The sequence below is a fragment of the Phytophthora infestans genome, genomic scaffold (assembly GCF_000142945.1).
Source record: "Phytophthora infestans T30-4 supercont1.47 genomic scaffold, whole genome shotgun sequence".
NCBI classification, from domain to species: domain Eukaryota; phylum Oomycota; class Peronosporomycetes; order Peronosporales; family Peronosporaceae; genus Phytophthora; species Phytophthora infestans.
The window spans coordinates 944,041-966,862 of NW_003303712.1; the positions used below are offsets into that span (position 1 = coordinate 944,041).

Below are 22,822 nucleotides of genomic sequence, written 5' to 3' on the forward strand. Positions count from 1 at the left end.
TGGCGTTTTCGGAGTTAAATCACCTACACTACAGGTGTATATAGCACTACTAGCTTCTACTGAGGCAGACGAGCCGTGAGAGCTCTCATAACGTCAATAGACGCCATGCGCTCATCACGCTCTAAACCTAAGCGTTCGCGCTCTAAAGCGAGACAATTATCTTCGTTAGTTACCTTTCTCATTTCTAAAGCACGTGTGAGCTCGCCCCCCTCATTAACATGCGCCAGCAACTCGGTAAACGTGTCGTGTTTTCTCCTTCTTCCTCTCCTCCCGGTCACGCATGGCGTCGGCACGCTCGTCGTCGCGCTGCTTGGTCGCCTTTTGCTGCTTCTTGTCATATCGAGCAGCCTCGGCGTCCTCAAACAGCTCCAGCACGTTGGCGACCAAGTCGTCACTTTCGGTGTGCTCTTCTTCAATGCCACTGACAGCTGCACTCTTGGTCATCTTGGCCTTGAATTTGGACAGAAGAAGCGTACAGCGCTCCCGGCACCGCCTTGTATCAAAGTCGAGCACCAAAGCTGACGCCACCGTCGTCCAAGCTGCCGTGCGACCACCACGCTCCACTTGAAAGGGATTGACAGCCAGTATCTCCTGAAGCAGTGCTTCGTCATCCCCGTCGTCAAAGCGAACTTGTGTCTTGCGCATCTTGGTCGGGTGAGGGGACTCCGTTCTTCACTCGGAGATAAAATCTTGTTGTGAGCTGTGAGGTGCTTGCGCCACCAGCTCCCGCTATACAGACAAAAAGCCAAGTACCATGATGTTGGTACATTTGTATACAACGTTTTGTATAGAGAGAACAGAATGTGGCGAGCATTCTTCACGTTGCTACAGACATACTACGAGCGAGTATGTCTCGACTATGCTTAGGCTTGAAAAATAAATCGGGCGACAAACGTTCGCTGCTTCGTGCTAAACCACTCTGTTGAACGGCTAAGTGTGCACTTGTTTCTGGCACATTTGGATGGTTGAATATTCAACCGTTCAACCGCAGTTAAGAACAGCATTGAGGTCCGACCGTCGCACGTACCTAATTGAACATAGAGTCCGTTTCAGCCGTAGAATTGCTCAACATCACAGCCTCGTACATCTAGTCTGGATGCTCACGGTGCACATGTTGCATCAGGGGAAAATGACTCGATCGGTGTGTTTTAACATTTTCAATGCTGAATCGGTAGGTGGTCACGATCTCTACGCCATGCTAATCAACATGTGTTTTTAAAAACGTAATGCACATTGATCCGGTCACGTTGTAAAATGTATTCAAAGTGCCCATGTAGGTGCATCTAATACAACTAAGTGCCAATTTTGCGGTCTTTGCACGTGCGCCGATTGTGTCCAAGCTGGTTGCCACCAGTGCACCGTTAAATACGCCGGCGCCCTCTTACCCGTTGCTTCTAATTCGCTTAGAGCGTGGACGCTCGTTTGATGTCTTGGTCCAGTGGAAGATGCACAGCAACACTTGTAACGGGGTTACACGCAAGTGGCTACACAGCCACTCCGTTACGAAAGCGGCTTTCCACATTGGTGTAAGATACACCAATGGCTACATATGACAGACTGTTTGTCTGCATGCATTCAAGGCATTCATTGGTTAAAAGTCAATATCTTCAACTAATTAGAATAATAGGATTATGTCAACCATTCGTCATTTCATTTAGAATATTAGATTAGAAGGAAACCCCAAACAAAACAAATAAACAGTTTTCATTTTACCAGAAATCGGCTTTGCTTTCTTTTTTAAGTAAATCTATACTGTCGGACGAAAGTATAGTTAATCTATGTGAACGCAACTTACGCTTCCTCATACACGTGCGCTTGCGTGTAAGCCGAAATAGTGGGCCCATTACGTCCGTCCAACGACCGACTAACCAACGAGTTCGTATGGAATACGAACACAGGGCGGAGAACAAACCCATGAACAGTAATCCGTCCATGCGATGCCCAAATGGTTCTGCCACGCACATTGTGCATGCAGACTGTCCCCATCTGGCGGATCCAGAGTGGGAAGCTCTCCTAAGACTGTCGACACGCATTGGAGAGGCAGCTGTAGCGACAATGCTACGTACGCTGTCGCCGACAGAGCAACACGGTGTTGCTCTGCGATTCATCATGAGCAAGCAGCGCGATGCCGCTGCTGTTACGAAAGTGTCGTCTGGGACAACAGTCGTTGAAACCGCACGAGAGCAATTACAAGAGGGAAGAGGGCGAGCCTCTTCTCCGATGGCTTGTTGAACTCGACACTGACGAGCCATCGAAGGTTGCGCTCGCAATGTCATGCCTTTATGGACGAGCGAGGAGCTGGGCGTACGGCCGCCGATCATACGTGCTTTAGCACGTATGCGATATTCGAGGAGAAGCTCAGACAAGCGTTTGAGCCCCTCAGAACAAGTTCCGGTCGAGATCAGAGTTTCTCGACCTGCAGCAAGGTAACCATGACGTTCATGCTCACGCCCAACGTGCACGGTACTTGGTCTCAAACATCATGACCAATTCGATCGACGAGGCGACAAAAGTTGTCACGTTCATGAAGGGCTTGAAGGATGGGTCGGTTAAGCCCTATTTCTTCCTAGCGTACCCAAGTACTCTCGAAGCTGCGATTGATCCTGCGATGCAAGAGGCGTTTAGCCTGAAGCAGGCTAAGCTGCATGCGAATGTGCCGAGAAAGGCACGTCCGATGATGAGAGCGGGAGGTCCATAGCCTACGGACCTCTCAAACACTTCCGCTGCTATACGCCAACCGCGTATTGGGGACAAGGGCGGTGTTACCGATGTGGGTACACCGAACACTTTGCGCGTGAGTACACAGCGCCTATGCACTCAGCCAGGGGCCGACGTGGCGATGCCAGGCATCGCCGCGTGCAATAAGAAAACGTGCAGAACCAGTAGGGCGCCCCGCGCCCTACTGGTATTGCCGTCGCGCGTGTCTACAACGGACACGCGACTCTGAGGACTGCGGCCCCCGCGAGAGGGATTCTCGCTGCTAGAAGCAAGATGACAAGCCAAATCTTGTCATCCTGAAAGTGACGTCGAAGAGAGCAGACTCTTTTCTTGCTTTGGTTGACTCAGGTGTGTCGAACAACTTTGTTCGACTCAAAAGTCTCCTGAAACGAAACCTCGAGGAAGTTAAAACACCTCGAAGTATTTTGGAGGCATGGTTGGCAACAGGTGCCATCGTCAGAACGGAGAAGCGCGTAGTACGCGTGCGCTTCTCGTACAAACACCGGGTGTTTGTGGAAGATCTCATCTTCCTGGAGCTGGACGATAAGTTTGACTTACAATTAAGCATGCCGTGGCTTGTACGGCATGAACCAGTGATCAACTGGGAGAAGTGTACACGTGTAGACTTCGGACGTAACGCGACAGAGAGCGATGACCCTCTCAGTGTCACGCATGCACCGCGAGGTGCATCCGAACCCACCGTTGAGGCAGCATCTTACGATGCAGCCTCCGGTGCACATTCACAAGTCACAACGACTGAGGCAGTCGTTGGTCTGTCTCAAATCTGATTTCCGATTTGAGACACGTTCATACTTCAATGACCGTATCAACTCGGGGAGGTGATCGATCAAGTATGAAAGAACTTCAAGTCACAGACAATAGCTGTCACGGGGCTGCGTCTTTACGCATAAGCCCTAGCAGTTGACGGGGTGCTCTTTGTGCACCTCAATGTCAATCTTCTCGTCCACAGCCCGGCTGTGTACGAACACGTCGCCGAAGTAGCTCGGTGCGAAGTCACGCACTGAGCGCAATAGATGTGTAGCACATCTATTGAAGGTTGTAGGGGTGCTCTTCAGTCCCTGTGGCGTTACGAGCCACTCTCAAAACATACCGCTTGGATTGCTCATCGCCGTGAGAGGAATGTCCCTCTCACGCATCAGGATCGGATAGAACCGGTCTCGCAGATCAAGAGCACCGTAGATGGTGCCCTTGGTCATCGAATCGATGATAACACCTTTTCGTGGTATCGAAGTCTGCGCCGGTATCGTCGCATCGCTCAGCTTGTTGAACATGAACGATGCGCCATCCGCTCTGTGGCTTCTTGACACAGAACGTTGGTGCGCTGTGCGGTGACTTTGATTCCCGCACTTGACCCGCATTACGACTTTAAAAAAAGTCGTCGATTGTCTTAACTTAAGTTCAAGGAACCGGCTCTGTTCCTTCACGCTGGATGGCATAGGCCATTTATTGATCACTCTGACCTTTTCTGGGTCAGGGCGTACGCCGTTCTTCCCGACGAGACACCCAAGGGTATCTCGCTCGCCCCGAAGATACACTTCTTCAGGTTCGCGTAGATCTTATGCGTCCCGGGGACGGATGCATCAGATGTGCAAGGCAATCCAGCTACAGACAGTAGCTGTGATGTCGGCATGCCAGCTCCGGTAGTTGGCACGGTTGTGATTAGATAAAAAATCACAAAGGGCTCCGCCGAAATGCGTCGAGGTAACAAGGACGTATCGACCCCGGGAGTCGACACAAACTCGAAATCAACATCGAGAGGGGCCTCCGCCGAAAGGCGACGAGGTGACGACGCGGCAAGCCGTGTTGGCGGTTGCAAACGTCCAACACTGAAAACGCTTGCGTGCTCGCGTGCAGCCGGACCGCACGACGAAGCGGAATGCAATCAAGCCGGGCTTGATCATTCGCGTCCGCGGAAAGAATCCGCCGACGGTTACAACGAAAATCCGTCCAAGGCCGGACCTGGACGAGAAACATGTGAGGCCGGGCTTCACAAGAACAAAAGACGACGAAAGCGACAAAAGCTGTGCTAGGCTCGGTCCGGGACCGAGGCTATTTGAACGATGTCTGCCGGGCAGACATCGGTGATGACGTCGTGCGTCGCAGCGTTGAACGTCTTGAGTCGGACCCGTACAGGTCTCCAGTACCGGTCAATGCAACTGGTGAATCCTCCGATGCGTGCGTCGGAGTTGACGTCGCTTCCAGTCATGGGCTGGATGCGCTTCGCGAAGGACCTGTACGATGGACGCATCGAACATATATCCTTTCCGATATTGAAAGGGTGGAAAGCGTAGGGGGGGGGGAGTTGAGGCAGCTACACGCTGCGAATACCGCTGAGAGTAAGGACACTCACAGCGCAAAGACGAAGAAGCAGCGCCTCGACGAGCAGAGCGGGGACTCATTGAAGTCGAGTCCCTTCTACGATGTTCTGCTGGAGCACAAGGATGTGCTCCCGGAAGCGATTCCTGCGGAACTTCCGCAGGACAAGGGAATACAGCACGAGATCGACCTCGTGCTGGGTGTGTGACGCGGCAGTGGCCACTGCCGCGAAATCCCTATTGTCCCGGCCACCAAACCTCGGACGGACTTTGCACCCAAAAAACGCTATTTCCTTCTACAAAATCTATATCGACATTTAGATATATAGGGTAAAATGGGTTCTAAGTCCGAATCTGCAGTCCCATTTTGCAATTTTGAAGCCCTTTCCCTTCATTCTGACTTTTAAAAAGGCCCATTATTTGTTGTAAAATTATTTGCAATTGAAAATATGCCACGTACAATGACTTGAGCTCCTTTATTGGCTTATCTGTGATAGCAGATGGAGATTCACAATCATTTTGAAAATATTACGATAATCTGGTCCTTTATCATGATTGTAAAAAAACTGTATATTTGTTAGAAAAACTTTAAAATGGCATGTTTTGGGGTATAGATCAGCCAACGGGTCAGTCACTGACAGTCCTCACAGCTTTTATGCTCACTATCTTCTGAATCGGATACGAGTTCACACTCGTCCGCCAACTGCAGGTACTTTTGCTCGTACTCTTGAGCGTGCTGATAGGCACCTGGCCAGGTATCAAAGACTAGAGATGCAAATCCAGTGTCAGTCTTGGAACGAAGCTCCGCCATATCGGAAGCAGGGTCGTCCGAGATGACGCCCTTAATGTTAGCCCAAATAAGTTCAATGGGCTGTAGTTTGGGGTGGTATGGCGGAGTATAATATACCAAATGGCTAGGTGAAGTAGCAATTTATGTAGCCCTGTAGATTGGTTTAGGCTTGTTGGCACGAACAAGCATTATCAGCTCAGCTTTAGTGTAGCTGACGTCGTACCAAATCTCTAATTTGAGAAAAAAAGTTAAACCTTTTAAATAAGTCAGCATAAAAGATAAAATCACACATTTTTATTCAAGCCATGCTTCCATATCGTTTTTGAGAGCTCTCGAGTTGGGGGCAGAGTTTGTTTGGTTCTTGTGATAGCTCGCGCCATCCATGTGTATGTTGCAAGGACCATATTTGCTGGCTAAATGTGCACATAGGTCTTCGAACTATCTCTCGAATTGTTCTGTGTTGAAATTTCCGTGGTAGTTGTCATCGTGTTTTCGTTTTAGGTTGGATTGCCGCACCTCTCTCGATTGTTCTAGCAGTTGCCCAACCATTCCGTTTTTTTTCGCGACGAACAATGCCGGCAGCAACAATGCAAAACCTGTTCGAGTCGCGAAAACAACAGAAAAATAACAAAAAATGCTAAAAACAATCCAAAATATTAATACAAAAGCAATAAAAAGGATAATATCGCACCTGGGGCCTCTAGCACTTTTTGAATATCGGATTTTATCTTCATCAACCCATGAAAGCTGAGCAACATGGTTCAAGTTGCAGAATGTTTCGTCCAGAAACACTTCCGGACGAATAGGAAAGCTCCGCCTATTCAGATTGGCGACTTTTTTCCTTAAACATTGTGTGCAAAAAGAAACATTAGCTGTCGATTCAGCTAAAATGTTGCGAGAGGTCCCCTTAATGAACCTCATTCCCATTCGACGGAGCACTCGCCGCAAAGACCGCACAGAAATTAAAATGTCAAATTCGTGAAAAAGCCGCTTCGCCAGTTTTGGAGCTGCAATAGGCATACTGCTTTTATTCATGTCAGAACCTAGCTTACGTACCAAAGGATGCAGGCTTTCCTCATGCTTACGGGGCCTACCAGCCGGGTTTGGTCCTATAGTCTGGCATGATTTGAAGTACGACCAGTGTAACGCTAAGTTTTAAACATAACTACAATTTCGTTTAAAAGACCTAAACCGAGGCAAAGGTTCGGTCGTGATCCTTCTTCCAGTGGCCCTATATGGCCAAAAATTTTCTTGGCGTGAAGCCCAGACAATCACTAGCATGATTGCGTACTTCTCCCTTCCACAGCTTCGGTGCAACGACTTTTTAGCGAGTATGTATTTGGAGGTCTTTGCCACCAAGTGTTTTTCGGACTTGGATTATTTCTTACCGGCCGGCATTCGTCGTACCATTACAATCGACCTGCTTGTGACGACCCTTATTACCCTACAAGAATAAGCTAAAGAGCAGTATATTGCAGAATTTAACCGCGTGGCAGTGAGACCAAGTGGACTTAACGAGGACCCTGAGCTTGCAGCGCTAGCCTTGCAAATCAGTGACTTCGCGCCAAGACTTGCCTCGGAGGAGCACACGCTTGCTACAGGCCTTGGTGCTGACTACACTGTGAGCATGGAAAACGCTAGCACAGCGGTAGTGTCGAGTGGAATGAGCTCGTCTACGTATGAAGTCGACACACAGGTATCCATTTTGGTTTGATTTATTTTTGGCTTATTTTTTTCTTTTGATAACGTTGATGCTCTGTGATGCAGCGGAGTCAATGTAACTGCGTCTTCATGCAAAAAGGTCTGTTACCGTGCCGTCACGTAATGTTCGTAAGGAGTAGGTGCAAATATGAGACCGTTCTCCCTCCAATGCGTTTAATTTTCACGACGTGAATCGTTCACAGTCCGGTAAATAATATTGCCGAGGGAGAAGTCTCTCCCGGTGGACTTCGCCAAGTCTCGTGCGCCCCGTTACCAAAAGAAAAAGCTCTCTCAAGGACTTCGAGATACACCGAGTCGAAGGCTCTATCCGAAATAAGCGTTGATCGCATGGCGCTGCAGTCGACACCCACGTATCGAGTTGCGATACCATGGATGGAAGAGTTCTACGAAGCACTGAAAAATGGCACCGTTGTGGCGTTCTATCACAAGAATGACACGCTGTTTAAAGGGTTTTCTGAAGCCTCTTCAGTTGGTGCTGCGACGCTCTCGCAGTTGTCGTTTGTCAGGGAAGCCAGTTGACCGTTGGATTCGATTGTTGTGGAAGAGCAGCCAAGTACTAAATATGGAGACGACACTGGCGTGCGGCAGGAAGGAGACAATGAGCGCAAAGTGGTAAGGCGTGATACAACACAACGCAGCAGCGATGCCCCTCTCAATAGTAGCTAAGTTGATTCGCTCCTCGAGGAGAAAGTTAGAGAAGAACGAATTCATCATAAAGACAGGGAGAGCAGCACCAAAAAATGAAACCACTTCGAAAACCAAGCGTGGCGGGGCTAAGTCGAAGTTTGCTGAGCGTCCGCTAGTTAATGGAATAACTAAAGCACAGTGCAAGCGAGCGAAGACCAAGGTAAACTACAAAAAGGCAATCGTGCTAGTAACAAAATATCGAGAAGAACGGGTGGGAAAGCAGGCAAGTTTTGACGAAGTGGCTGCGCTATTCGATGGTCCATACAGCATCTTCCGCACAAAAGCGATGCTAGACACTCTCGTGCTTTCTTCCGTTGAGGTGCGTGGCAAGTTATCAGCGAGGTCATACGCGGTCGGGCAAGGCATCCCCGTCGTGAAATCCATCCCACTGATGAACCAAATCATGGAAGCTATTAAAACAATCAAGATAAGGAACGATATTGATCTGCTTGCTTATTGGCCTGACTACGGATTTGCAGCGTTTGACCAGCTCGATGGCATGGCAAGTGTCATTGAAGCTCGCAATCACCTCAATCTCGTCATGCGGACGTTGTGCTGGATCGACGATGTGGAATGTCGTGTATCTGACATTCGCAAACCATTTTCAGATGCACGCAGCGTCACTAAGGTATCGTGTGGTCCTTCAAACTAACCGAACCTAGACCGTAGCTAACCAAATTTTATGAATGTACAAAAAGAATGAGCCCAAAAACTACGTAGCAACTCTCCCCTAGGAGTCAATCGAGTTCCTGGTTAGTTTTTCGCGGGGCGTCAGCTCCTGGACTTTCGCGAAAACTTGTGGCTTCATACGACGTCTATCCTGGTATCCATGATGGTTCTTCGTGATGAATACCCAGATATAGGGTTTGTTAGTCCCCGTTTTCACGAATTTGTTAAGCCAGAGCAACGCAAACGCGTGGCGGGAGGGTTTGGAGCTGGGAATCTGCAGTACCAGCGTGTCATTAAATTTTCAGCGTGGGGAATCATTGGGTTGCATTCCTAGTGGACCGACACATCCTGCCTGAAACGAACAAGGGTGTCTGCTTCATGTTCGACCCCTACAGAGCCAACACAACTACACTACCGTCGAGCGTAGCGTACGTTCCGCTATCGAGGGACTTCTACATATGGAAGACATGCTGACTTTTGAGAAGGTGGAGTACTACAAACAAAAGGATGGCAGCTTGTGCGGAGTGTGGTGCATTACCATATTCGAAATCCTGCTTATTGGTGCCTCGTGGGATGATTGCCTATACAACCTGTTGCCGTACTTGCGTATGCGCTTTTTGTATAAAGCGATTGATTTTATTGGAAAGCAGGCAGCAAGCTAACTTCAACCGAATACATATGTAACGGGCCTAGAGTGTCCGTTACTAGCTTACACGTAATAATGAGGAAGCGTGCAAGTTCCGCGATAGTGAAACCAAGTGCTTAGTCTGAAGGAAAATCAACTCTGTTTTTATTTAGGTCCAGGGCAGCTTGCCCTGACCACTCAAATACACGTCAAACCCTTATTGGCTGATAATGGGTCTAGCTCCCCATATATCAACCAATAGGATGACGGCAGTTCAGCACACGCTAGCCGTGTGCTGCTGCACCTACTTTTGTAATATAAATCTACCTACTTATGTAATGGCGTGGCCCACTACATCACCCCCCTCTTAAAGTTGCACTTACGCAACATAAGCGACGGGCGGGGAACAAATCAATCAAAAAGGAAACGAGAAGAAAATCGTGGCCAACAGGAACGAACGAGGCGGGGACGAGACAGATCCTGCGCCACGCAGGAGAAGTACAACACGACTTGTACAGCAGACAACAGGAGCGGACGATGGAACAGCAACAGCAGCAGATTCCAGCGACGGCGACGTCGCTGACGAGCGCGACGACCGCGGCACGCGGCACCCACGTGATGGACGAGGCGCTGAGACCCTGGGCCCTGTATGACATCTCCAAAGCGCAAGATCCGGAGTCTCTGGACGAGATGAAGGACCTCTTCCGGCGTTTTCGTGCGCTGCGCCCGAAGCCGGTGGACGGCGTCGACCACAGTGCGCTACAGGAGTCGTGGTGCGCCTTCATCCGGCGCTGGAACCGGACGCAAGCGCAGGAAGAGAATCTCGTCGACTGGATCGCATACCGGGAAGAAATCATCGGGGGCCATTCCTTGGGCGAGCTGCGCGTACGAATCTGCGACAGCGCTTGGAACGCCGACGACCGCATCTGCTACGTGCGAGTTGCTGAAGGCTGCAGGAGGTGTGTGTCGTCTCGCCCGACTACGGACGAGTGGAGAGCCCATGTCGCCGAGCATCCGCTTAGTGATCGCGAGAATGCCTGGATCCAGCGTTACCGTCGCTCGCTGTCCGAAAAGGCCAGCGCCGCTAGCCGCGCCGGCTCGCGCCGACACTCATCTCGACGAAGCGCATCTCCGCCGCTCCGTTTAGATTACGAGAACTCGGGTCGTCGTTCTCGGTCGCGATCGCGCGATCGCCAGCAGCGTCGTTCTCGATCACGTTCGCGTGGTCGTGCAGACTGGAGATCTCGTTCTCGGCCGCCGCGTGATTATTCGCGACGCTCTCCGGCGCAGAAAGACTGGAGTCGTACGCTTGGATCACATCCGGGACATCGCGAAGGAGATTCGCGCGGGGCTCCCACGTATCTTGGTCCGCCGGAAAGCCAAGCCATCGTACGCTATAGCGGCGCGCGGCGGGAGCCGTGCGACTGGTGGACACATGGCGCTGCCCCGACCGACGGGGCGGGTCTTTGTGATCGACAATCTTCTCGACTATCCAGCGGATCTCGCCAGCTGAGTCGACAATCGGCGGGGGACCGTCCCGCTGATACGACTGACGTTCTGGTTGGGAGCCGCGAGGAAGATCTCGCGGGGAGCTTCTGGACGGCGTATCAGGAGGCGGAGGAGGCCCAGGACGCGGCTGCAAAGGCCGTGAGGACTGCGACTGAGACTCGTCAGTCGAATCGGGAACTCTTGGCGCGCGTGAGGCTTCTTGAGCGCGCGGTACATGGTAGTCTGCAGAGCGGGACGGTGGAGCAGGCGCCTGGTGCGAATGGCGCGATGGCTCGGCGCGCGCGTCGGGCGGGGCGGCCGCTATATGCGCCGGCGGCTCAGGAGACTGAGGGCCGTTCCGAACCGGGGTCGGATCGGATCGCAGGCCGCACGGGGCAACGAGGGTTAGGCGACGCCCTGGTGAGGTGCTTTTGGTGGTTCCGAACCGGATCGCAATCTAACCAGGTCTCGCGTCATGGCTACAGTTTCCTTTGAAGTTTCCCTTGCGTCAGAGCTCCTGTTGCGAGCTTCGTTTTGCGCGTTCGTTCAGCTTCCTGATAGGACATTCTTCTCGTCCATGGCGGCGCCAGCAACATGGACAGTCAGTGCAGCGCTGCTGAGCCGACGCAAGCAGCCCGTGCCCGTGCCAACCTCGGAGTCGTACGATGACTGGTCGCTCACCCAGCTCAAACTCGAGTGTACGGCGCGTAAGCTTAACGTAGTGAAGAACACGAACAAGGAGGGTCGTATCGCGCTACTGAGCGCGTACGACAAGAACAAGAAGGCCATCCAGAAGAAGGTGCAGCAGCAAAGGAGTAACGTGAGGCGCGGACAAGAAGCGGAGATGCAACGAACCAAAAATTGCATGTTTCGCCTGCTCAACGTGCTGTTTTCGGAGCGCTTTTTTCACGCCTTCCTGACATCTGGGGACCAGCTCAGCAGGCGCGAGCTCGACCAAGGTGGATCGACGTTTTGGGAGGATATAGCGAAAGCATTCAGTGAGGACAACGTCGAGTTTGACACGCTGGTCTCCCCGGACGAGCCCATATTTGAGGGCATTCAGCCGTCGCAGACAGTAGCCCATTCGGGCTCCAAACTCCACAAAATGTGGCGCGACGTGAGCGGCAAGTTTGCTCGGGCAGAGGCGGGATCGAAGAAATCTGGCGAGCATAGTGACGACTTCTGGGAGTACTGTGGAGGAAAAGCGGACGTCTTCTACTTGCACCATTGGTGCGAGCATCGGGGTGCTGGTCGCGAGTTCTGCTCAGCAAACATATACTCAGACGATGAAGACGACTCGCACAAAGAGGGCACAAGCAGAGCCAAGAAGGGCAACCGTAAGCGTCGAAACAGCTCACAGGCCGAGGTGCTGGCTGCAATAGCGGAGAGTGTCGGTGCAATCGCGTCAACGAATGAGACCAGCGAAGCTCAAGAAGCCACGTGGAAGGAACAAGCTTTGTTGCTGCATGATAAGAGGATCTCGCATCGACTTGGCATGCTGTCCGAAATTTTGGAGCGCACTAACAGCAATATTTTCGAGCTGAAGAAGCACATTCAAGAGCACGAAGATGACAGTGATGAAGACGAGTTTGGTGCCGAAGGTTTGCTGGTGCAGGAGCGTATGAAGCGCCAAAAACTAAGAGATCAAATTCTGGAGCTGGAAAGCGAGGTTATCGCTAACGTGTACGACCAGCAGGTAGTTTAACGCGTACTCGGGCGCCGAAGGTTGAAGTCCTGGATGTGGTCGTTGAGAACCTGGCGCAGGATACGGCCGCGAGCAGCGTTGTCAATTTCGGCGCCCGTAACGTACGTGTCTTCGATACTATTGTCCGCAGCTTGGTAGGCACATTCTCGTAGTCTGTGGTACGCACTTGACGCTCGGTCGTGCATCACCGTTGCATCAGCACCAATTAAGTTTTCGTTTGTGCAGAAGTTGTGGAGCTTCATGCACGTTTTAATCACTCTACTAACGTTTTTGAAATCCACCACCAAGGGCTTCTTAAATATTTGCCACTTGTTCACGAGCAAACCGAACGCCATCTCAATCCGAATGCGGAGCTGACTGAGATAGAAATTAAAATCAGAGTCTTGCTTTGTCCTCAACTCCACTTTATTGTACGGCACCAGTAGTGAGTCTGATAGCGGGTAAGCGTTGTCTCCAACGCAGTAGTATCCAGGAGGTAGCTCCATGATTTCATCACTTAGTGTCCACTTCCTAAATGCGATTGAATCGCCCACCTTACCCGGTGAGTCAAAGCAGTACCCGGTGAACCGACACAGCGAGTCACAAATGGCTTGAACGTTTAAGCCGTACATGTGGTAATGCCCCGAGAAAAAAGCAGCAACGTCGGGTACTTCTCGGCTGCTTGGTGCTCTAATCTGGCAGAGCCAACCGTCCAGACACCCCACACAGCCCGTCATGATACCATCCTTGCTGATCTTCGTAAATCCGGACGCGAGCTCTTCGACGCGGCTGCTGGATTCGGTCGGAGAATGAATTCGTAACTCTTCACACTCACACAGCGCGTCCATTACAGCAGTGATCACATAGTAAAAGCCCGACCGAGATACGCCAGCGAGGCAGCGCGTGGTGTGAAAGCTGCCCCCTGCCAGCCAGGAAATGGTCATCTGCAGCATGTTTTCGGGCGTGATCGGGTCCGTTCCCGTGCGCCGCTCAGACTGGATCTCGTCGCGCAGCAGCCCAGGTCTCACAAACGACAGCAGCTTGTCGAAAGATGCAGCGCTCATGCGGTAGCACTGCTCGAATTGTCCTTCCAACAGAAGTGTCTGCCAGTGCAGCCCCCAGTTCAGCCGCTTGCGCGGCACGCAGTCACTAGGAGTGCCCCGTATCGAGGCAATGGCTGCCACCATTGCAGCCAGCTGTACTCGGCGACGTTTGCGAGCTTGGTGGACCTTCACCATCCACCGAGGCACCTCATACTCGTCCATCCACTCTTCATCTCACGTATTCGCGCTCGAAATGTGGAGCAACACCTGACGATCTGTGTCGGATCGCGGTGACCCGAGTGGGCGCTCTGGATCGCACTGGATCGCGAGGTGATTGCTAAACACGCCGACAGCCCCAACCCGACCCGTTTCGTTGACCAATAAGAGCGAGGTATTCGCTACCCGATCCGATCCGATCCCGGTTCGGAACGGCCCTGAGTCGAAGAAGGAATCGTAGCGGGAAGGTATTGCTTGAGTCGTCCGACGTAGAACGTCGGATGTAGTCGCAGCGACGTGGGGATATCCAGTGTGTAAGCCTCGCCAATAACCTTAGTCACCGTAAATGGCCCAATAAAGCGCGGTGCGAGTTTACTCGCGCCGAGGTTGGTGACGGCAGAGTCTCTAATTCCTGAAGTCGACAGGAGCACTCGATCTCCTGTCGCGAACTTTACTGTGTGTTTGCGGCCGCGCTTGTCCGCGTTTTTCTTCTGCTTGTCGACCGCCGTCTGCAGCGCGTCGCGGACGTATCGGGTGACTGCTTGGCGCTGGAGGAGGAAGTCTGAGACAGCGGTGTTATCAGCCGGATGTGCCGGTTGCTTTGGCGCGTAGTTCGCTGATGGAGACACCGCGTTAGCGGTGCCAGGACTGATCAGGGCACGATTCGTCCACGAGGCGAGAGGGGACACTGCGTCGCGGGGAGTCGTCAGGGCCTTCCTGGCCTGGGCGTGTGTCACTGCGTTAACAGTCGCTGAAGATGAGGCTGCACTCGAGGAGGATTCGGCAACCGGTATGGAAACCGGTTGAGGATCCATTACCGGTGTTGGCGTAGAAGGCTTGTCGGCAACCGGTATGGTAACCGGTTCTGGGTTCAAAACCGGAGTTGTCACAAAGTGGTTGTCGCCTCTTTCACCCCCACCCAGAGTGGAGCCACACGGCGCCGTGGGACAGCCCACGGCGAGGAGAGCTGGAACGCGAGGGTGACGAGCGTTGTTGACGAAGAAAGGAGTCAAGCCAGTCGACGCGTGAACCGCGTTGTTCAGCGCGATCTCAGCAAGCGGAAGGAACGAGCTCCAGCTCGTAAACGACGTCGCATAGCTGCGAAGTACGTCCTCAAGGACGCGATTAACTCGCTCGGTTTGGCCATCCGTCTCCGGATGAGCGGCCGTCGACATCAGCAGCTTTGTCCCTGATAGCTCGAAGAGCTTCGTCCAGAAAGCAGACGTGAACCGCGGATTGCGGTCCGAAACAATGGACTCGGGCATGCCATGATGACGGACGACTGCATCCACGAAGTGCACCGCGGTATCGGCCGCGATGATCGTATCCGGGACCGGGATGAGGTGAACCATCTTGCTGAACCTGTCGACGAATACCAGGACACCGGAGCGCCCGGCGGAGTCGGGTGGGAGGCCAAAGACGAAGTCCATCGACACCGAGCGCCATGCCTCGGTGGCCACTGGTAAGGGACGCAGGGGAGCCTGCGATGACGCGGACGGTTTCACGCGTTGGCAGATCTCGCAGGTCCTCACCCACTTGCGCACCAACTTATACATGTGGGGCCAGTAAAAGTCGCGCGACACTGCGGCGAATGTCTTCTCACGGCCCAAGTGAGCGCCAAGGGGGATATCGTGGAACTCGTGGATGATCCGCGAGCGCAAGTCAGGATCGTTGGGAACCACTACACGCGAAGCATCGAAGCGATCGATGCTGTACGTTAACAGCCCGTCTTCAATCCGATACCTATCGATCTGATGGCGTGTGGAGCGGGACAAAGCACTCAGTGTCTTTTCACTGGGTGAGCGGAGATGTTCCAGAATACTCGAATAGACCGGATCGAATTCATACGCAGTCCGGATTTCGTCGCGGAGTGGGGTTTCTGAAGACACGCTCGTCAGGTTCAATCCCGACGCCAAGCACATAGCACAGTTGTCTTCGTCGTCTTCATCATGCAGCGGTTGTCGACCCAGCGAATCGCGTGGGTCGTAATCTGGACGACGAGACAGAGCATCTGCAAGGATGTTGTTCTTGCCGGGTTTGTAGTGAACCACGAAATTATACTCGAAGAAGAACGACAACCAGCGATCCATTCGCTGGGAAAGATGAGGGCTCTTCATCGCTGTCCTTAGCGATGCGTGATCGGTATACACTGCGAGGTTTGCTCGCCGAGTAAGTACACTCTGAATTTAATCAGAGCGTAGCGCATCGCGAGAAGCTCCTTGTCGTGGACAGGATAGCTGCGCTCCGCTGGCTTCATCTGTCGAGACTGATAGCTGACGACCCGTTCACGTCCTTCGTCGTCAAACTGCATCAGCGCACAGCCGATGGCAAAGTCGCTCGCGTCGCAAACGACGTGATATGGTTTCGAATCGTCGGGAAGAGCTAGGATCGGCGCCTCAGCAAGGCTCTTCTTCACTGAGTCGAAGGCGGCTTGGTGCGCGGGTGACCAGACCCATGTGGCATCTTTCTTCAGGAGTGATGAGAGGGGCTGGATCAATCCGGCGTAATTCTTCGTGTACTTTTGGAGATAATTTGCTAGCCCCAACCACTGACGCAACTCAGTGGGGTTCTTTGGTTTCGGCCATGCGCAGATAGAGGACACCTTCTCCGGGTCGGCGCGAACGCCGTCCTTGCCCACGAAGCAGCCCAGCACCGGAATCTCCGGCGCGCAGAAGATACACTTCTTCAGGCTCGCGTACAACTTGTTCTCGCGCATCACTTGGAAGACCTGTTTTAAGTGCCTCAAGTGGACTTCTATCGCGCCGAGACCATCCTCAGCGCGGCTGTGCACGAAGATGTCGTCGAAGTAGCTCGGTGCGAAGTCTCGAAGCGGATACCGCTGGTGGTGCTGACCGCTGTCAGGGGGATGTCGCTCGGTCTCATCAAGATCTGATAGAATCCATCGGTCAAGTCGATGGCGCTGAAGGCGACACTGCCCGCCATGGTGTCGAGCACCATGTCCTTCCGGGGAATTGGGGTTTTCGCGGGGATGGTAGCATCATTCAACTTGTTAAAGGCATGAACGATGCGCCATCCGCCTGTGGCCTTCTTCACACAGAACGTTGGGCTCGAATGTGGAGAGACACTCTCACGCACGTGACCCGCTTTACGGCGATTCTCGAAGAAGTCGTCGATGGCCTTGACTTGGTCTCGCGGCAGCGGCCACTGCCGCGTCACACAGTACTTCGAACCGGGCGCGAGATCGATCTCGTGGCGGACGCCTCGATCGGCAGGCAGTTCGGCTGGAATCTTATCGGGAAAGACGTCCGCGTATTCGCGGACGGTCTCGTACACTGGATTACCAGACTCGCGCAAGGACTCCCAGGACTGCGCTGCGAATCGCTCCTCGCGAGCGGACTTCGGTTCGGCGCTCTTGGGACGGGTGGATCCGTCGTCATCACTGACGGTGTTCCCTTAGAGTGGCGTAGACGAAGTGTCTGTGATCAGGCAGACCTGCTCAACCTCACCAACCTTGAGACCACGAAGGAAGTTCTTCCAGGAGAGACCTGAAAGCCGGGTGATCGATTGAGCGTCGCGAGGTGGACACACAAGATCGACGGTGCGCTGACGGCCCATGCCGTCGTCCACGTGCTCAATGACACAGACCGACTCCGTCTGTGAGATGCTGTTCGGTGCAGTTTCACGTCGTGGCTTCAAATGACGGCGCTTCGAGTTCTTTGCCCGGCGCCTCGAGTGAGTACTCGAGGAGGAAGAATCGCTCTCGCTGGACGATGTATCACCCCGCTCTAGGCACTGGAGCTCACTCTCGACTGTGTCGGTCACACGCGGGGGCCACTGCTTGACCGCGTGGTCGTTCGGCGGGAGCTCCAACTGCTCGACCACCGGCTCGGGTGACGGGAGCCTCGACTGCTCGACCGCCGTGTTGCATTGCAGGAACCCATGCTCGACCGCCATATGGTGCTGCGGGAACTCATGCTCGACCGCTGTGGTGCGCCGCGGGAACACATGCTCGACCGCAGTTGTGCGCCGCGGGAACCCATGCTCGACCGCTTGCTCGTATGCGGGAGCCCCTGCTCGACCGCCATCGTGTTCTTGCCCTCGCCTCGCGGCGAGGAGCCTTCGTGCAACAGCACTGCGCAAGCCGTGCAGAGAGGGCCATCGCTCACTCTGTGTCCAGCCTGCGTCGTGGACGACCGGTCCACGACGGTGACGTGGGGCCAGTCCTTCTGGGCAACGAAGAGGTAGGTGAACACCTCGCTCACGTCGAAACCGCTGCGGTGTTTAACCGAGCGGGCCAACCAGTCAATCTCTGGTTGATACCGTGACAACCACGGGATGCCCAGGATGCAATCGAATGCGTAGTTCATCTCAATCACGAGGAAGTCGTCATTGCTGCGAAAGCCGTCGAAGGTGTACGGCAACGTAATCTCGCGCCGCGCGACGTGGCGCGGCTTTCCGTCAGCAAGCTTGACTATACACTTACTTGAACCCTTAGTTTCGATTGGTAAAGAGGTTTTGACGTTTGGTTTACTACTTTGATATTTGGTATGTTTGGTATTATAAACCAAAAACACTTACAAAAAAAAATCAAAATTACGCAAAGTGCCACGATAGAAATTTCCGCAAATGACTGAGACAACATGATGTATCTTTGACACACCAAATCGAAGATAAATTATTTTTCCCCTACATGATGGGTAACGTTTTTTACATGTGTTTTGGAGCGTTCAAAAACGGTACAGCACTACCCACACAAGTCAATTAAGGGCTACACGTATCTAATTTTGGTAGCAGCAGCATCGTCCGTTTTTTGCGGATCGACTTCGATTGGCAATCCGTGACACTCTTTTCATTCACTTGACCTGACTATGGTCTCAGACACTCAGCTCAAGTGCGTCAGCCGTAGGCTATGACCAGTGGCCATAGCCTGCTAATGGCCACAGTAGCAGCGGAACGGAAACTCTTCCAGTCTCCAATCGGCCCTGAACAGCTCAAGTCCATTCACTAGTGACAGTGTAGCTCCGTCATGACGGTACTGCTGCAGTCCAATGCCGAGTCGCTCGTTTCCCCCGCCACCACGACTAAACAGCCGCGCTATTCCACGTTCGTTAGTGCTAACGATGAGGCGGATCGGGCCAAGCAGCGGCTGCATATTGCGCAGTCTAGACCAGGCACGGCGTCGCTCTGGTCGCGTCTCTTCTTCTCGTATGCCAACCCCATGATGCACGCCGGCAACACGCGCCAACTGGACAATGACGATCTGTGGGAACTTGAAGGCGAGAATCGCTCAGCCGCAGCCTTCGACGAGTTCGTAATGCACTACGAACGCCACGACAGGTCCATCGTCAAGGCAATAGTGACAGCGTATGGAGGAAGATTCTTCCTCTGTGGTCTGGCGATGCTCTTCACGACGGCCTGCAATCTCTTCGCGCCTGCTGTTCTGAACCACGTAATCACGGTGTTTGCGGCACCTCAGATCGACATGTTCAACTTGAGTGCGTGGCTCGGCGTTTTCTTTGCGTCCCGAATTGTCAACGCCGTAGTGGCCACCCAGATGCGGTTCTACCTCGAATTGATCGCGTTGCGACTTACAGTGACGTTAAAGGCGTTGCTGTTCCGGAAGGCCATGCGCCGCAGTATTCAGAGCAAGGGAGATGCCAAAGCCGTGGACATTTCTAACCTCTTTTCGTCTGATGTGAACAACATTCTCTTCGCAGCTTTTCAAATCAACAGTCTATGGATCATCCCGATTCAGATCGTGGTGGACGTCTACATGTTGTACGCCGTCATCGACCTCGCTGCGTTTGCTGGACTGGCAGTCATTGCGCTTTTCATGCTCTTGAGTTTTGCCATCGCCAAGCTATCGGGAAGTGCATTTGAGGACATTATGAAACACAAGGACGACCGCATGAAGACCATCAAGGAAGTGTTCAATGCCATTCAGATTGTCAAACTCAACGCGTGGGAAGACAAATTCGCTGACAAGATCCAGAAGCTTCGTGCTACGGAGCTCTCGGCTGTGAAGAAGTTCATGTACTTGGGCGCTCTGAACATTTTTGTGCTCTGGGCTTCTCCTATTGCCGTCTCGGCTGTGTCTTTTGCTGTGTACGCCATTGTGATGGAGAAGGTGCTGACGGCAGCGAAGGTGTTCACAGCCATTGCGCTGTTTAACGCTCTCCGAGACCCACTACGGGACTTACCCACAGTTATCCAGACGTGTATTCAAGCCAAGGTTTCGCTCGATCGGTTCTCTGACTATCTCGCACTGGATGAGTTCACTCCGTCGAATGTTATTCGTCACGATCTGGCCCAGCCCGACGACGTAGTCATGGCAATTGACGATGGTACTTTTGGTTGGACAAAGGATACACCACTGCTAAGCCAGGTCAACCTCACCATTAAAAAGGGTGAGTTGGTAATCGTGCACGGCTCCGTCGGCAGTGGCAAGTCATCCCTGTCTTCTGCTTTGCTGGGAGAAATGGACAAGCTGGCCGGTAGCGTGTTCGTACGAGGTCGTGTCGCCTACTATTCACAGCAGACGTGGATCCAGAACATGACGATCCGTGACAACATCCTGTTCGGTCTGCCATATGACAACAAAAAGTACGCTAAAGTGATCGCGGCGTGTGGCCTACTTCCAGACCTAAAGCAATTCCCTGGCGGTGACTTGACGGAGATCGGACAAAAGGGTGTCAACTTGTCTGGTGGTCAGAAGGTGCGTGTTTGTCTTGCTCGTGCGTGCTACTCAGATGCTGACATCCTCTTGCTCGACTCCCCGTTGGCGGCTGTCGATGCGATCGTGCAGAGTCAAATCTTCGGTGACTGCATCTGCAACTTGCTGGCGGAAAAGACCGTCGTGCTGGTGACGCACAGTGCTGACATTATCGCGAGTAAAGCCGCCAACTTGAAGGTGCTGGTGGAAGACGGCAAGCTGACAGCTATTCGACACGACGTGGCTTTACCACGGAGCTCGTTTAAACTGCGGACAATTCGTTCAGCGGTGGATGAAGCTAGTCACGATGATGAAGCCGTAAAGAACGACGCTGGCAAATTAATTGACGATGAAGAGCGGGAAGAAGGTCGCGTGTCGAAGGAGGTCTTCGCCAATTACTTTAACTCGCTAGGTGGCGTCAAGGTGTGCGTCTTCCTATTCTGCGTGCAGACACTGTGGCAAGTGTTCCAGATTGGCAGCGATCTGTGGCTGAGTCACTGGACGGGACAGAAGGGCGGCTCGTACAACCAGCACGAGACTGCGTACAACGTGAAAGTGTATTCGCTGCTTGGGGCAGGCGCCGCGGTCATGGTCTTCGTTAGATCAGCTACTGTGGCAGTTGTAGGTCTCCGAGCCTCGCGCCATCTCTTTGACAACATGACGGTGTCGCTGTTGAAGGCTCCACTCCGCTTTTTCGACGCGAATCCAAACGGACGAATTGTGAACCGATACGGTGACGACATGTCCGCTGTGGATTTCATGATCCCATTCGCGTTTGGAGGATTTCTCGCCATGTTTTTCTTCACAGTGTGCCAGCTAGGAACTGCTGTGTACACCATGAACTTTTTGGGATTTCTGATTATCCCACTGGTGTGGATGTATGTGAGAGTTGCCAACTTTTATCTTGCGCCGTCTAGAGAGATTTCACGCCTTTGGAAGGTGTCATCGTCCCCCGTATTGAGTCACGTGACGCAGTCGGAAGAGGGTGTTGTGGTGATTCGCGCATTCGGCCAGGACACTGTTGGTCGCATGATCAAAGAAAACTTTATCCGAAACGATGTCAACAGCAGGTGCTGGTTTTCGGAGACTGTCACGCAACAATGGTTCCAAGTTCGCATGCAGTTGATCGGATCGGGAGTCATTTTCGTGGTGGTTTCGGGACTCGTGTATTTGCGCGACTACTTGTCTCCTGGTCTGGTGGGACTTGCATTCACGTATGCTCTAAAGGGCTGGTCGCGCTGGCTGGTGCTGGTTCTGGGTCTGGTGCTTAAGTTAGGTTTAGGTGTAAAGAGCGCTGTGATTGGCTGCCGCCAGCTGAGGGGTAGGTTAATGCTACTACTTTGCGACAACTTGAGAACTTGCAAAAGAGTTGAGTATCCGGGCTCTAGTTGGGCAGTGGAAGGCTGGCAGCATTTTGCATTTTGCAGACACCGTGCTTTTGACGATGCCAAGCGAGCCCCAAGTTGTTGCTCTTGCTGCTCATACCGTAGCTGCTAGTGTCTTCTGCCGCTCACTCATGTCCGTGGCGAGAAGAAGCCACGTTACCTTGAGGGCTGCATTGTTTTTTGCGCTGCTAAAGCGGTCCGCGTAGGTGTCAAAACGCAGCGTAATCAGATCCCGCACCATGCTCTTGGTCCAGTCAAGTATAGCCGAAGGCTTCTTGCCACTTGAAGCTGGCAGCTTCTTGGATTTATTCCCCTTCCCACGCTTGGGGACGGGTCCTCTGCGGTCGACCGCAGAAGGACTCGACCCCGCGGTGCCACCCAAAGAGCCCGAGAGGTTGGCATCCGCTTGAGGGGGTAGCGTGACGCTGGCCGCTAATGTGTCACTGCTACCGACGAGCAATCCGTTAATCTGGGCTGCTTCTGGCGCGGGGTAGCTGACGATGTCATGGACCCGCTCACCGGACGCGTAGGGGGCATGGTGTACTTGAGCGCGCGAAGTCTAAAGTGAGCACTGCCAACGGTTCTACAAGCGACGACAACCACTGAAAACCAGACAGCGTCTTGTTCTGATACCTACCCCTAGCGAGAACCAGCACCAGCCAGCGCGACGCAAAGTTTTGTCCTAAGCGAACTTCGATTATGACCAATGACAGCGCTTTATTTAAAACAGATGGCTGCACGTTAATGTGTCTTTCCGCGAGCATAAAGAGGCACTAGGGAGAGCGA

General features: G+C 52.9%; 2 protein-coding genes across 2 annotated transcripts; one reads left to right on the forward strand and one right to left on the reverse strand.

The window, feature by feature from the left end:
- Window positions 1–6,138: 6,138 nt before the first annotated feature.
- Window positions 6,139–6,771, reverse strand: PITG_17051 (uncharacterized protein; the record flags this gene model as incomplete). The annotated part of the gene is made up of 4 exons (XM_002897208.1): window positions 6,139–6,214; window positions 6,284–6,360; window positions 6,416–6,440; window positions 6,536–6,771. The coding sequence occupies 4 exons, from the start codon at window positions 6,769–6,771 to the stop codon at window positions 6,139–6,141; spliced, it is 414 nt and encodes a 137-aa protein (XP_002897254.1).
- Window positions 6,772–18,965: 12,194 nt separating this feature from the next.
- On the forward strand, window positions 18,966–22,604 carry PITG_17053 (ATP-binding Cassette (ABC) Superfamily; the record flags this gene model as incomplete). Its single annotated transcript, XM_002897209.1, has 2 exons — window positions 18,966–21,972; window positions 22,567–22,604. 2 exons carry the CDS (start codon window positions 18,966–18,968, stop codon window positions 22,602–22,604), a joined length of 3,045 nt encoding a protein of 1,014 aa, XP_002897255.1.
- Between the last annotated feature and the right edge of the window lie 218 nt (window positions 22,605–22,822).